The 15,847-nt window shown below is 44.3% G+C and overlaps 1 protein-coding gene across 2 annotated transcripts in view; it reads left to right on the top strand.

The window, feature by feature from the left end:
• Positions 1-15,106, top strand: part of LOC106601056 (contactin-associated protein 1) — a 32,889-nt gene extending 17,783 nt beyond the window's left edge. For both annotated transcript variants that reach the window (XM_045715023.1, XM_014192958.2), the window contains exons 11-24: positions 3,874-3,980; positions 4,110-4,232; positions 4,881-5,084; positions 5,229-5,385; positions 5,486-5,613; positions 5,710-5,883; positions 6,261-6,479; positions 6,710-6,949; positions 7,137-7,376; positions 8,349-8,476; positions 8,702-8,795; positions 9,198-9,428; positions 9,563-9,607; positions 10,896-15,106. In XM_045715023.1, the coding sequence (XP_045570979.1) occupies positions 3,874-3,980; positions 4,110-4,232; positions 4,881-5,084; positions 5,229-5,385; positions 5,486-5,613; positions 5,710-5,883; positions 6,261-6,479; positions 6,710-6,949; positions 7,137-7,376; positions 8,349-8,476; positions 8,702-8,795; positions 9,198-9,428; positions 9,563-9,607; positions 10,896-11,098 (2,293 nt within the window). In that variant the 3' untranslated portion in view covers positions 11,099-15,106. The remainder of the gene's footprint in view (positions 1-3,873; positions 3,981-4,109; positions 4,233-4,880; positions 5,085-5,228; positions 5,386-5,485; positions 5,614-5,709; positions 5,884-6,260; positions 6,480-6,709; positions 6,950-7,136; positions 7,377-8,348; positions 8,477-8,701; positions 8,796-9,197; positions 9,429-9,562; positions 9,608-10,895) is intronic.
• Positions 15,107-15,847: the final 741 nt, after the last annotated feature.

The following is a 15,847-nucleotide window of genomic DNA, read 5'->3' as shown; positions in this document are numbered from 1 at the left end:
CAGGAGTCACGGCTCATTGCTATAGGGATTAATCATTCTGAGAAGGCCTCTCATCTCAGCCCCCATGGCAGACGTGGGATTTATAACACTCAGACACCTCCAGGAGATTTACTACCGGTTGATGACAGGGGCTATGCTCAGTTGAATGCACCTGCCTGGACAGGGAGGATTATTTACATCAGAGTAGGATCCATGTTACGGTATAAAGTATGTTGATGGCCACGCCACATGTTACCTCTCTCACTGCAAAACGTTTGCGAGATCAACATTTTAGAAAAATGTCAATGTAAGACCATCACATGTAACACTAAACTTCAGTCCACAGTTTTCTACAATCACTCCTTTCTCCTCCTCCACTTCTCCCCTCCTTTTATATGAAAAAGATTCGGGAGGAGCGCCAATTTCTCTCCAAAATCATGTGCAAAGACCATTGTGTTCAAAACCATTGTGTACTAGTTTGTATTCCTGTCACATGCTTACATCAGTATGTTACATATTCATCTGCTTTATGATTTAGGATACTTTCTCAGTGCCTTCTCTGTTTCACGAGGGTATCAGCATGACTATGTATGTGGAGCAGTCAACCTTGGTGGTTCCGAGTCTTCCTGCTTTCCTGGTGTTTCAGAGTGTTTTCACACATAGTTTTTGATGTATAGTTCGAATCAGAGTTCGTTAATTTGTTACATTGTATTCTTTTCATTTGGCTCGGCTGGTTTCACATTGCCAAATATCAAACAAACTAAAATTCCTAACCAAAACCACGTGTCCATGTAACCATTTATTGATTGGACAAAAATGCATCTATGATTATCATCAAGCATCACTTGTGTGCCCCAATCTTCATATTATTTTCGCTTTGGTCTTCCAACAACAGGAAACAGCGCAATAGCCGCTCTAACTACAACGCGAATAGTCTATATTCAGTATCCTACTGTATATCCCCGTTATAGCCCCCGTCTCCCCTAATCTGCATCGAATGCGCTCATAAATGCACTGGTATTCACAGAATGTTTCAAATATCTCAAGTTAGTATGATGCTGGGTGCGTTTCATCAAATGCTCACAGTCAAACAACCAATAATACTGCCCGACTGGGTTTTTTCCTGTTTGGTCTGTACTGCGTTCTCACCTGCAAGAACCGCACCGTGGTACAAATTTAATCGGACCGAGACCACTCTTTTTGAGCGAACCACGGTGCATTGTTTAGTGTTTTCCCTAGTGCAGATAGAGTATTCACACGAGACCAAATTATCCGAACTAAGGTGGTAAACACACCAGAGTTCAATTTAGGAGTTATGCAGTATTATTGGTTGTTTGACTGCGAGTATTTGATGAAATGCACACAGCATCATAACTTGATACAGTATCTCTGAAACATTCTGTCAGTAGCAATACATTTATGAGTGCATCCGATGCAGATTAGGGGAGACGGGGGCTAAACCGGGCCTACAGGCGACTGAATAAAGGCTATTCACAATACAGTTAGATCAGCTATTGCGCTGTTTCCTACCTCATGTTGTTGGAAGTAATACGAACATTGGGTCACACAAGTGATGCTTCATGATAATCATAGATGGATTTAACATGAGCTTTTTTTCCCCAATGTGAAACCAACCTGACCAAATGGAAAAAATACAATGTAACAAATAATCAAACTCTGATTCGAACTATAGATTAAAACTATGTGTGGAAACACCCTTAGTGACCCTGAGAATCAATATTGAGACCAATATGTGTAAATTATACGAAAGACCTGTACAGTAATTTATCAGTTGATGCTAAGGGCTGAGGGGCTGCAGACAAAGCCCACCCCAATCAGAGCCGACCACAGCCCTTAAATCTTCCCTCATACAGTAAATAAAACCTGCCAGAGGACTACAGAAAAGTGTGAGAGAGAGAGAGAGAGAAAGAGAGAGAAAGATATTGAGTGACCTAATCCTCTCTCAACCCTCTCATGTCCTTTCATACTCTCTCACCACCCAAATAATGTTTTCTTGTTACCGTATAACGAACAAAATACACTGGGTATGCCAGACATTAGGAACCCCTTCCTAATATTGAGTTACATCTCCCGCCCACTTCCCCCTCAAAACAGCCTCAACTCTACAAGGTGTCGAAAGCGTTCCACAGGGATGCTGGCCCATGTTGAATCCAATGCTTCCCACAGTTGTGTCAAGTTGGCTGGGTGTCCTTTGGGTGGTGGACCATTCTTGATACACACGGGAAACAGTGAAAAACCCAACAGCTTTTCAGTTCTTGATACAAACCGGTGCGCCTGGCACCTACTACCATACCCTGTTCAAAGGCACTTAAATATTTTATCTTTCCCATTCAACCTCTGAATGGCACACACAATCCATATATCTCAATTGTCTCAAGACGTAAAAATCCTTTGATAACCTGTCTCCTCCCCTTCATCTACACTGATTGACGTGTATTTAACAAGTGACATCAATAAGGGATCATAGCTTTCACATGGATTCACCTGGTCAGTCTATGTCATGGAAAGAGATGTTTTGTGTACTTAGTGTACAGAGCATTCAGAAAGTATTCAGACCCCTTGACTTTTCCCACATTTTGTTATATTACAGAATTATTCAAAAAATGTATTAAATAATTTTTTCTTCTCATCAATCTACACACAAAACCCCATAATGCAAAACAAAAACAGGTTTTTGTAATATTTAGCAAAAAATAAATCAAATGAAATATCACATTTACATAAGTATTCAGACCCAACTTTACTGAAGCACCTTTGGCAGCGATTACAGCCTTGAGTCTTCTTGGGTGTGACGCTACAAGCTTGGCACTCCTGTATTTCGGGAGTTTCTCCCATTCTTCTCTGCAGATCCTCTGAAGCTCTGTCATGTTGGAATGGGAGCGTTGCTGCACATCCCCACAGCATGATGCTGCCACCACCATGCTTCACCGTAGGGATGGTGCCAGGTTTTCTCCAGACGTGACTCTTGGCATTCAGGCCAAAGAGTTCAATCTTGGTTTCATCAGACCAGAGAATCTTGTTTCTCATGGTCTGAGAGTCCTTTAGGTGCCTTTTGTTGTCATGTGTCTTTTACTGAGGAGTGGCTTCCATCTGGCCACTCTACCATAACGGCCTGATTGTTGGTGTGCTGCAGAGATGGTTGTTCTTCTGGAAGGTTCTCCCATCTCCACAGAGGAACTCTAGAGCTCTGTCAGAATGACCATCAGATTATTGGTCATCTCCCTGACTAAGGCCCTTCTCCCCCAATTGCTCAGTTTGGCCGGGCGGCCAGCTCTAGGAAGGGTTTTGGTGGTTCCAATGATGGCGGCCACTGTGTTCTTGGGGACCTTCAGTGCTGCAGAAATGTTTTGGTACCCTTCCCCAGATCTGTGCTTCGACACAATCCTGTCTCTGAGCTCTACGGACAATTCCTTTGACCTCATGGCTTGGTTTTTGAACTGACATGCACTGTCAGCTGTGGGACCTTATATAGATAGGTGTGTGCCTTTCCAAATCATGTCCAGTCAATTGAATTTACCACAGGTGGACTCCAATCAAGTTGTAGAAACATCTCAAGGATGATCAATGGAAACAGGATGCATCAGAGCTTCATTTTGAGTCTCATAGCAAATGGTCTGAATACTTATGTAAATAAGGTATTTCTGTTTTTTATTTGTAATAAATTTGCAAAAATGTAAAAAAAATTGTTTTCACTTTGTCATTATGGGGTATTGTGTGTAGATTGTTGAGGGAAAACAATCATTTCATCCATTTTAGAATAAGGCTGTAACGTAACAAAATGTGGAAAAAGTCAAGGGGTCTGAATACTTTCCGAATGCACTGTACATGCCCCATTTCACTTTTACCCACACTCCTGCATGGTATGCTCTCTAGATGTACTCCAAACCCCTGTGAACACGAGGGCAGATGCATCCAGTCCTGGGATGACTTCATATGTCTGTGTGAGAACACAGGCTACAAAGGGGAGGTGTGCCATATGTGTGAGTATTTCCTGAGAGAGCCTAATGCTGTTTGCGAGTACTAATGTAGTGTGAGACGGACCCATGTCGTCATTAAAACCTTGCTGGTGTAAGTTAAAACACTACTTCTGCTTCTCTCTTCCCCAACAGCGGTCTACAAAGAGTCGTGTGAGGCCTACAGACTTACGGGCAAATCCTGGTCAGGGAATTACACCATAGATCCGGACCTGAGCGGACCCTTGAAACCATTCGAGGTGTACTGCACGATGAAATGTGAGTAACTGGCTTTTCAAATGTATTTTCTACATTCATAAAATGTACTAGTATTCAATTATATTATACCATCTGACCAACATGACTCCATGGTGCATATGGAACATAACGGTAGTCAGTGCTTACAGTACCTTTCAGAAATGGACTGTTATTGAACATATTGAGGCAGAGACCCTGATATTAAACTGTGTTCAGGTTGAGGTGAATGCTGACTCGATGTTCCATGAGGAATGAAAAGGCAACAGCAGCAGCAGAGGAGACAGCAGGGCCATCTGTTGGATGTTGATCATGTAATAATGAACTCCAACAAGGACAGTGGAGAACCAGTTTGGGGCCAGATCAGTAATTGGTTGTGGGGACAGAGTATTCTCCATCCAATCCAATTAACCAAAACCTAATACTGTAGGTTCCATGTAAATCCCTTAGATTAGTCAGGGTCTACTGCGTTAGAGCTGTCTGTGATAATATCAGATCTCTGGACACAGCATGGCACAAAAACAGATTCCTCAGTAGTAGATGTGCTTTCCTCTCACGTTGTCTCTCGCTGGTTCTCTCTCTCTCTCTCTCTCTCTCTCTCTCTCTCTCTCTCTTACACAATCATACATTTTTACCCTTTAATGTCAACCCCTTCCTTGTCTGTTGACAAAGCCGACAAGGCATGGACGATAGTGATGCATGACCGTATCGACGGCATCAAGGTGACCGGTAGCACGGTGGACCGTCCTTACATAGGAGACGTCAACTACTGGAATGCATCCTGGGACGATGTCACAGCACTGGCCAACACCTCCATGTACTGTGAACAGTGGATCGACTACTCCTGCTACAAGTCACGCATCCTCAACACGCCCAGTGAGTAGGAGTGGTTAGGGCCTATGGGCAAAGGTAGCTATTGAAAGCACCTGAATCTGTACCTATTTGTATATATATCATAGAACGTTTCAATGATTAAATCATAATAATCATATTACTTTGCTCTATCGTCATGTCATTCAGATGGGAGACCGTACAGTTTCTGGATTGGTCGAAATAACGAGAGTCATGAGTACTGGGGCGGGGCTTTCCCTGAGAGTGGGAAGTGTGGCTGTGCTATAAACCAGACCTGCACTGACGCCAGGTTTCACTGTAACTGTGACGCTGACTACCGCCAGTGGTGAGAGAGAAAGGATTTGAAATACTCTTTTCTATAACTTTTAGAAAAGTGTTTCCATAGATTGATATACATTACTGTACAAATGGAACCTGTTGTGCAGGTACTCAGACAAGGGCTATCTGATGTGGAAGGACCACCTCCCAGTGAGGAAGGTGGTGGTGGGGGACACCAACAGGACAGGGTCAAAGGCCCAAATCAGCCTCGGGCCCCTACGTTGCCACGGCGACAGTGAGTTGTAGTAAATCCATTCTGCGGTATATAATTTGTCAAATGATTGTTTATCGAGGTTCTGGTTTGGATCTCATGGCCTCTTTGTACTCACAGGGAGCATCTGGAATACCATATCGTTCACCAAGCCCACCTACATCGAGTTCCCCACCTTCAGGCCAGGCAGCACCGTCGACATCTCCTTCCACTTTAAAACCTACCGCCCCCACGGAGTCTTCCTGGAGAACTCAGACGACTGGCTCCGTAACTTCATACGCATTGAGCTCAACAGTAAATAACCACAGATTACCTAGTGTGAATCACAGGAAATTACTCATATAATATACACTATTTAGAAGACACTTTTCTCCAAAGTGACTTACAGTCATGCGTGTATACAATTTACATATGGGTGGCTCCAGCAGGAATCAAACCCACAACCTTTGGCACGGTAAGTGCCATGCTCTACCGACTGAGCCACATAGGACCAAGGCAGGAAACAACATTTCCGAATTACAATTTTCAAAATGTTTTGTTGCAGTGAAACTTATAATAACTTGATGAATGAAAAGGGTTAGAAATTATATTATCAATATTTTGCAGGTATTTATTTCTATAATATATTTCATCCCTCATTCTGGTTTGTCTCTCCTTCATCCTTCTCCCAGCCACCCAGAACCTGGTCTTCATATTCATGGTGGGAGACGGCATCCTCAACGTGACGCTACGCTCGCCGGTGCCTCTGAACGACAACGAGTGGCATTTTGTCCAGGCAGAGCTCAACGTCAAGTTGGCCAGGATCAAGGTGGACTACCAGCCATGGGCTGTGAGACGCTTCCCTGGCCAGACCTTTGTAACCATGGAGTTCACCCACCCTCTCCTCGTGGGTACGTCACCTGGCTGCTGTGGCTGGGGAGGGCAGGGTGGTGGTCCACAAGGATTTTGGACTTCTCCCATTGGTGGATGTAGTCCAGTCCTATGAGTGTCAACAGCACTACAGCACGGGAAACAGATGGTTTTTTGTTGTTCTTATAACGAACACTTATTTATTCGTCTTAATCCAAAATGCTAAACTTTACAATGTGATGATTAACTGATGGTGTCTCAATATATCCAGGCGCAGCCAATCGCACGCTGTGGCCATTCCTGGGCTGTCTCCGAGGGTTACGAATGAACGGTGTAACCCTTGACTTGGAAGGCAAAGCGAATGAGGAACAGGGTATACGGCGGAACTGTACGGGCCAGTGTCTGAACGCGACCATACCGTGTCGAAACGCCGCCCAGTGTATCGAGGGCTACGCAGCCTACACCTGTGACTGCGGCAACACTGCTTTCGACGGATTCTACTGCCACAAAGGTGAGCTCTACACAGGTTGGGTTACCTCGGTTTTTCATGGAGCCCCAGAATCACTAAGACTGCCTTAAGCACACTGGGTTACAGTAACAAAAACCTTGATTTATTTTGACAGTGTTGACGATAACCACAAAGTGTCATAATAGAAATAGGCATTTAGCTCAACTTGATCCTGTTTGTACCCCCTTAGACATTGGGGCCTACTTTGAGATAGGCTCATGGTTGCGCTACAACATCAGAAAGAAGCCTACGACCAATGAGGAGTGGTGGGCTAACTGGCTGGACCCCCACTACCACAACTTCAGCCTGGGCTACAACGACACCAGTGATGAGATAGAGTTCAGCTTCAGTACCTTCCAGACGCCGGCTGTACTGCTCTACATCAGCTCTTTCGTCCAGGACTACATGGCTGTCATCCTGAAGAAAGATGGTAGGAACGCTCAGCAGGGAGGAGCACTTTAACATTATGGGTTATTATGGTTAAGATTCAAGGCAGAGAGGGTTCGAATTGAACTGGCTTTTGAATGAAGATTTTACTGTCACTGATTGAAGTTGGATTACTGTATGTTCCACAGGAGGCTGCTGAGGGGAGGACGGCTCATAATAATGTCTGGAAGGTTGCTAATGGAATGGCATTCCACTGATTCCGCTCCAGCCATTACCACGAGCCTGTCCTCCCCAATTAAGGTGCCACCAACCTCCTGTGGTATGTTCTTTAGTCATCCAATTTATTTGAGTGGAAACACAAAGCAAGATAGGACTTGGACAAAAATATATCACTGCACTTTTTTTCTTTAACTAGGCAAGTCAGTTAACAACAAATTCTTTTTTACAATGACGGCCTACCAAAAGGCTAAAGGCCTCCTGCGGGGACAGGGGCTGGGATTTAAAAATATACATATATAGGACAAAACACACATGACAAGAGACACCACAACACTACATAGAGACCTAAGACAACAACATAGCAAGGCAGCAACACATGCCAACACAGCATGGTAGCAACAACATGACAACAACATGGCAGCAACACATGACAACACAGCATGGTAGCAACACAACATGACAACAACATGGCAGCAACACATGACAACACAGCATGGTAGCAGCACAACATGACAACAACATGGCAGCAACACATGACAACACAGCATGGTAGCAGCACAACATGACAACAACACGGTAGCAACACAACATGACAGCAGCACAACATGGTAGCAGCACAAAACATGGTACAAACATTACTGGGCACAGACAACAGCACAAAGGGCAAGAAGGTAGAGACGACAATACATCACGCGAAGCAGCCGCAAGCCATACTCCTCACAATAGTTAATGGAAATATGTTTTAATGCCTTACATTATGAACTGTGGAGTGTATTGTTGCACCTTCCCTCCACAGGAACCTTAGACATGAGGTATAGGTTGGGGCTGATTACCCACAAGTACCAGTTGTCCTTCAGGAACCTGGCAGATGGATACCCCCACTACGTCAACATAACCAGACACAACAGGACCATCAGGACACAGGTGCGCTGATGCTCCACCCCAATGTCTACACCTGTTAACACTACCTACCTCCTTCACCACAGTTTCAAAGTCAATCACAAATCAGGATTGTCTGGTACCACTTTACTTGGTTTGTAAGTGGTGTGCATTTGTGTATTTTCAGTCTTTGACTTATTTGTTCATGTTGACATGTTTATGGTTGTGTGTGAATATCAATGTGTTTGTGTTGATGTGTGTAACTCCTAGGTGGACTACATGGAGCCGATAGTGGAGAAGATCACCCTAGTGGAGGACGGCAGGTTTGACTCGCCCAAGAACATCTTCCTGGGGAGAGTGATGGGTAAGATTAAATTTCACCCCCCCAGCTGAAACATTTCTGCTTTCCTATTGAGAATTGATTTGGTCACACTTTATTTGGATAGTCCGGAGAGTCCATCTGTAGGTGCTCTACAGATGGTCATACTATCAACAAACTATCTGTTGATAAGTAACTGCTTGCTAAGGTTAGGTTTAGGTTAGGGTTCGAATAATGGTTAGGGTAAGAGTTAAGGTTAGGGTTAGAGTTAAGTTTAGGGTTAAGATAAGGATTAGTAGATAGTCTGTAGAGCATCTACAGATGGACTATCCAAATAAACTGTTACCCATGGAAGTAAGGTATCAGTTGTCCCACTGTAAGTTTGGGAATTAGTTGAGGTGGATGTGCACATTGTAACTCCTCCGTCCCTCTCTCTAACCCCCTCAGAGGTGGGTGACATTGACTATGAGATCCAGAGGCATAACAGTCCTGGTCTGGTGGGCTGTATATCTGGGGTGAGGTACAACATCTACGCCCCTCTTAAGACCCTCTTCCGGCCGAACGAGACGGAACCGCCGGTCACCGTGCAGGGCTTCGTCTCCGAGTCTAACTGTGGGGCCTTCCCTCCTGTCCATGGCTATGTCCCCTGGGAGGCGGACCACTGGTTCACTTCTATAGGTGAGACGACATATCCCAGAAGCCATCAGTAGATCTATTTTACATGGGACTGCATATCCCATCAGCAATCATGACCTAGTGATGATAGTATAAGTTCCCCATAATAACATAATTGATGTATTTTTTCATTTCAGAATACATCTATATCCACGATGACCTAGGCCTGTTTTGGTTGACAGGTAAGTCTTTACTGCTTACGATTCACAATAATGTGAATCATTTCTCATGAAACTATACTTTGATGATTTTTGTGAAATCTACAAGTATAAGTGTTCATCTATCGTCTGCCATCTGTGAGTCCTGACCTTAGTTTACCTCAAGATTCAGATTAAACCTCCTCTCACTCTCTCTTCCTCTTGCTACCTCTCTCTCTCTGTCTCTCTCTCCCACTCTCTCTCTTCCTCTTGCTACCTCTCTCTCTCTCTCCCACTCTCTCTTCCTCTTGCTACCTCTCTCTCTCTCCCGCTCTCTCTTCCTCTTGCTGCCTCTCTCTCTCTCTCTCCCGCTCTCTCTCTTCCTCTTGCTACCTCTCTCTCTCTCTCTCCCGCTCTCTCTCTTCCTCTTGCTACCTCTCTCTCTCTCTCTCTCTCCCGCTCTCTCTCTTCCTCTTGCTACCTCTCTCTCCCGCTCTCTCTCTTCCTCTTGCTACCTCTCTCTCTCTCTCCCGCTCTCTCTCTTCCTCTTGCTACCTCTCTCTCTCGCTATCTTTCTCTTTTGCTCACTCTCTCTCTCCCCTACTGACACAGATCGGCAGTAGTTGAAATTCTCATTTTCATTTTCCTAAAATCCCCTAATCCTAAAATCTGAGACCATCAGATTCCAGAATAGGCTTTACGTCCTCACGATAAAAGCAAAAAATGTGACATGTACCAGAACAAATGCTGGAATGTAAGAAGGATATTTTCTTGTGTCTGCTGAATATGAGAGGCGAAGGAAGCCCAGGACTAGACAGCAGCTCAGAGAGTCTGTAGTCTGTACTCTATCCCTGTCTGAGATCCTCACCGGATCAACTATATTTAGAGCTGCTCCTCCCTCCACTATTCATCACAGATATATGCTTCAGCTTAATGTACTGGATAAATCTGTGCAGGGGTGTTATGGAAACACAGAACGTGTGAGTTTGATTTCTGATGTCTGGGCCGGTCCTGCTGTCCCCTTGCCGACCTCCAGTTACTGGACATCATTTGAGATGGATGGCTCCCTCATAACAATATATGGCTGTATAAGAAATTATACCTCTTGTCTCTAAAGGGAAGTTAAGTTAGTTTGGCAGAGAACCAACTGAGTCATAATGATATTGATTGAAAGGGATATTTGTATCATCCATCGAGATACAGGTATATCTTCTCACAGTGGCAATTCCAACGTGAGTCATAGAACCCTACTGTGATGAACAATGGATTTTCAGCTGTTTGCTACACACCGTTTTTTTAACCACACCTTGACTGTGTGTGTTTCTCTCTCTAGTTGTCGTCATTGCGGCCGTGATATTGCTGTTCATAGGTCTGTACAGCATCTACATCTATCTGTACCGGTACAAGGGCAGCTACCACACCAACGAGCCCAAGAACTTCCTGGAGTCCCCTGGAGGCAGCAGCTCCAGGCCCCTGACAGGGACCCTGGAGAAGAAGCGATTTCCAGAGATAGAAGAAGACTTTCGGAGTGACTAACCTCAGGCTGGGAAGGTGGGAGGGAGGAGGGGGTGGGAGGGATTGAAGTGGGGCGGTTTTGGGGCTTACAACAACCACAATACCTGTTTATGTTTTAGAATTCCTTGAACTTTTTGATTTACTTTTCGGTTTTGTTTTCCTTTCCCCAGGTATGTGTTATCTTAAGCCTGGTGCTCGACGTAGTGTTGTTTTTGTAATGGGTTCATAGTTTTGCAGGCTTCGGAGATCAAATCAAGCCCGTATTGTGTGAGTGACGACCGACCAAGCTCACACTGTATTGAAGGGTTGACCAACTGAAGTGCCTCGACTGAGCAAAACGAGATCAGAAATAACCCCATGAGTTCATTCAGGATTTGAGACTTAAACTGAGGGAATTAGATTTCACATGCAGTAACACGTATTCAGCAGCCTCTTCTGGTTTTTAGGTCTGTTACTGAGATCACTTGATAGATCAATGCCATCTACTGTGTAACTCTTTCCGACAATCCACTCTTGCAGCCATTTTGATGAAGACATCCAAACTATCCCACTCGCCCCATCCTTTGACTAGTGAGCCAGGATCCACCGCAGAGAGATGCTGCAACGGTGCAGCAACAACAACCGCAGCAACAACAACAACAAGCACAATCTGGCATCTGCAAACAGTATTTCCTGCTTAACACCAATTGAAGAAACTATAAAAAGCATGGAGCTCTAAGCTTTGAGATGACATATCTAAAGAATAACGGAAGGCATATAAACATATATTTGTTGTATTGCAGCCTATGAAATTGCATACCTATACAAAAGAGGAACATGTATTAATGGTTAGTTTCATTAGATAGCAGCTTGGCCAATTGCAGTATGCTCTGCGATTCCTAACCGATTCCCAACCAATCAATTAAGCAGTCATGTACGACCAACAAAACATACTGAATACATGTGACATTTGGCTTGGAATATAAGACGATCGCCATAGTCTTGTTCAGAATCCCCAGAGTAACATGAAATGGCTGGGTAGCGCTAAGAAGCCGTGGTAGTTTGCCGTTTCCCAAAGGTAGTGCTATCATGTTAGTGTGAGACTGACCGTTGGTGCACTGCAGAAAAGGGAATGGAGATGTTGTACCGAACCAGGGACAGGACTCCTTATTGCTATTAATCCTCATTCCAAGCTTCGTTTTCTGTTTGACTTCCAGTAGCTAGTGAACATGGGGCCGAAATCTGGGTGCTATTTCAGATTCAGAGGCCCCGGCGTGGAGGGGCCCCTACCAACAGCAGCCCTGTCGACCAGCCTGGTCAGGAATCATTACAAATGTCTTTCAGGAAAAGAGCTGCTCCGCATGAACATCCGGACATGCAAACACACACTCTGGCATATTGTATAGAGGACCACAACAATGTCAATGCCAGTCTTGTACTTCTTCTCACCACACTAGACTATTTTTGCATCTGACTGCTCTGTAGGACAGTACTGTGCTGTGCCGCCCCCGCCGCTGTTGCTTCTTACCCACTGGGCACTGGTTGAATCAACGTTGTTTCCACATTATTTCAATGAAATTACGTTGAACCAACGTGGAATAGACGTTGAATTGACGTCTGTGCCCAGTGGGTAGGTGCTTCTTATGGTGCTTCTCTTCCTTTAGGTCCAATGATATTTCCCTGTCTGGAAAGTCACGATTTCAGGTTAGACGGTGGGTGAGTTTACGGTCAGGGAAGATGTTCCCAGTAGGTGAAACATCATTGGACCCATGTAATGTGTGGCGTGGTAACCAAAGCTTAGGTCTCTGACATCATCACCCAGCGCCCTTTGAAGCTAAAGCAGTAATACATCATAGGAAAAAAAGAGAGAAAACATAAGAGCATTTTGAAAATCATAAGCTATGCATATATAGAGCATGATGATCGCACCTTGCAATGAAATGCAATAAAATCAGACGCTTCCAGCTCAGATCACCTAAAGATATTTTTTGTGTCTGTTCCGTTCGCAGCAACTTGCAGCAGTTAGGATCCTAGACGTAATATGTACACGTGAATATATGAATAAGGTGTTTATCGACTTTTTTATTCCTATGGTTTGTATGAAACAGTTGAAAATGAGTGGAGGCTGAGAGGTTTGAATGTAAATCCTAATCATGACCCTGTAATATGGACAGGCTCTGCAGCAAGACCTGCTCTGCTCCTCTCTGTGTGTGCGCCGTATGGTATGTACACTCATTACACAGAAAACTATTCAGCATAGCTTTCTCACATGTTCAGGATGTGGACAATACAGTACCCTCCCGATGTTTCAGTTGAAAACATCACAGAACATATTTCAACATCTTTGGTTTAGCCTGTTAAAGAGGACAACCGGTTAAGACAAGATGGTAAAAAGCATTACAATTACAATCAATTATAATATAGAATTGGCAATGCCTGGCTTTTTCCCAAGCCATACTTGTAAGAATGTACCATTTTAAATAGTATAAATGTTAGCATTGGGCCATTAGAGTAGTAACATGTTCCACCTCTGGAGAAATAGTAATTATGTGTTTTTGTACAGAGATGGACAATCACGTCTTACAGAGCTCATATTAGACCAGTCAACAACCTGGGTCAAATGTGCTTTGAAGTCTTTTTAGGGAAATAGTCGACTTATTGATATATTATGTAAATGTCTACGCTGCGATGCATTTATTTGAAATGGACCACAGTACATGCGCATCCTGCCTAGCATCACTGCGATGCCACACCTTAGCTAGTCCATCCATGCGTGGTCCCTGGAGTGTGTGTGATTGAATGTACAGTAGACGTGTTGGTTTGTGTGTTCACAGTTCTGTTTGTCACCTAACCCTCCCTACTGATGATGAGGATAGTCTCTGCACTGATGATGTGAATGATCCAACTCACTTGTTGTCGTCCACCAATAGCAGAACAGTGAGCAGATAGTGATTGGGTGCTGTCCAGACAGGCTCCTCCCTACTCGGATGTTGCTCTACAGCTTTTGGTAATCAGGGACTACACTGAAAAGAACAGGAAGGCCAGAACATTGTTTATGACCCCCATTTCATCGCTTTATTGACAACGTTTCGATCCGAACCGGATCTTCATCAGGTCAAAATATCAGCATTTTTAAGGATGTGCGTATGACCACAAACTTGACTACACTGTATGACACCCTCAGCTCTTAGATCTGTGCGATTGGCAGTCTATAGCAAGTTCCCTACCTTACACTCTTAGAAAAAAGGGTTCTTCAGCTGTCCCCATATGAGAACCCTTTTGGGTTCCAGGTAGAACCCTTTCCTGTAACCAAAAAGAGTTCTTCAAAGGGTTCTCCTATGGGGACAGCCAAATAACCATTTATGGTTCTATATAGCACCTTTTTTTTCTAATAGTGGAATATCAACTTAGCCACGGATAAACTTGGCCATCCCTATAGGGTAACTGCCAGGGTGAGCAGCTAAGGTTCTCTGTGTAAAGGAGACTCAAATTGAATAAGGGGTTGAGGGAGTGAGCACAAGGTTGAAGGAGACGAGGATTCTGTCCATCCTACAAGCAGGGTGTCATCATATGACAGACTAGTGTTGTTCCCTACAGTGGAGGAGTGGCCTAGAGACAGAGCTAGGGCCAGGCTAGAGGGAGGAGCAGGCAGGGGAGTCTAAGAGGATCAGACCCCTCTGTGGGTCGCTACCCTATAGAATCTTGCAAGAGGAGGCACCAGACAGTTAGTGACTGTATGACCTAATGTAGCAGGTGTAAAATAAATGCCTGAGCGGGGTCCCCACATCTGGTTTTCAGGGGGAAAAGAAGCTAGGTTAAAGATACTGTTTCCCTGAAAACCAGATGTTTCAGGTTTCTTAAAACCCTGCTGAAGGTGGTGACCGACTGCAGGACTTTGTGTTTGTGACTACACTGAAATCGTGGATTTTTTTTTCTTCTCCCTTTCTGTTATGTTGGTTTTGTTTTGTAATAATTTCACTGTAAATGACCATTACTATGTTAATCAAAGCAAAACCAAACTGACACATCAATAAAGAATCCTGAAGGAAATTCAAATGGTGTAGTTTCCCTTTACCTGTTAACAAAGGCACAATGTGTCTGTCTGGTGTACAGTCATAATAAATCCATGTTGGTATAGAGAAAAATTGGAACACCTCAGATGAAACCAGTGGGTAAATGAAGTTGGTTCTACCTGAAGCCAAGCTCCAGCACCTCATGGTATTCAAAGAGTAAAGTAGGATATAGTAGCTAGGGTTGTGGTTGAGGTTTGGGGTAGTGTTGAACCAGGATGTGGACAAGAAGCTAGGGTTAGGGCTGTGGATGAGGATACATTTAGGGCTGTGGATGAGGCTAGGGGTAGTGTTGAACCAGGATGTGGACAAGAAGCTAGGGTTAGGGCTATGGTTGAGGATACATTTAGGGTTGTGGTTGAGGTTAGGGGTAGTGTTGAACCAGGATGTGGACAAGAAGCTAGGGTTAGGGCTGTGGTTGAGGATACATTTAGGGTTGTGGTTGAGGTTAGGGGTAGTGTTGAACCAGGATGTGGACAAGAAGCTAGGGTTAGGGCTGTGGTTGAGGATACATTTAGGGTTGTGGTTGAGGTTAGGGGTAGTGTTGAACCAGGATGTGGACAAGAAGCTAGGGTTAGGGCTGTGGTTGAGGATACATTTAGGGTTGTGGTTGAGGTTAGGGGTAGTGTTGAACCAGGATGTGGACAAGAAGCTAGGGTTAGGGCTGTGGTTGAGGATACATTTAGGGTTGTGGTTGAGGTTAGGGTATGTTCAACCCTGA

This window comes from Salmo salar, chromosome ssa03 (assembly GCF_905237065.1).
Source record: "Salmo salar chromosome ssa03, Ssal_v3.1, whole genome shotgun sequence".
NCBI classification, from domain to species: Eukaryota; Metazoa; Chordata; class Actinopteri; order Salmoniformes; family Salmonidae; genus Salmo; species Salmo salar.
The sequence above is the reverse complement of the archived record's forward strand: the minus strand, read 5'-3'. Positions and strand labels throughout refer to the sequence as shown.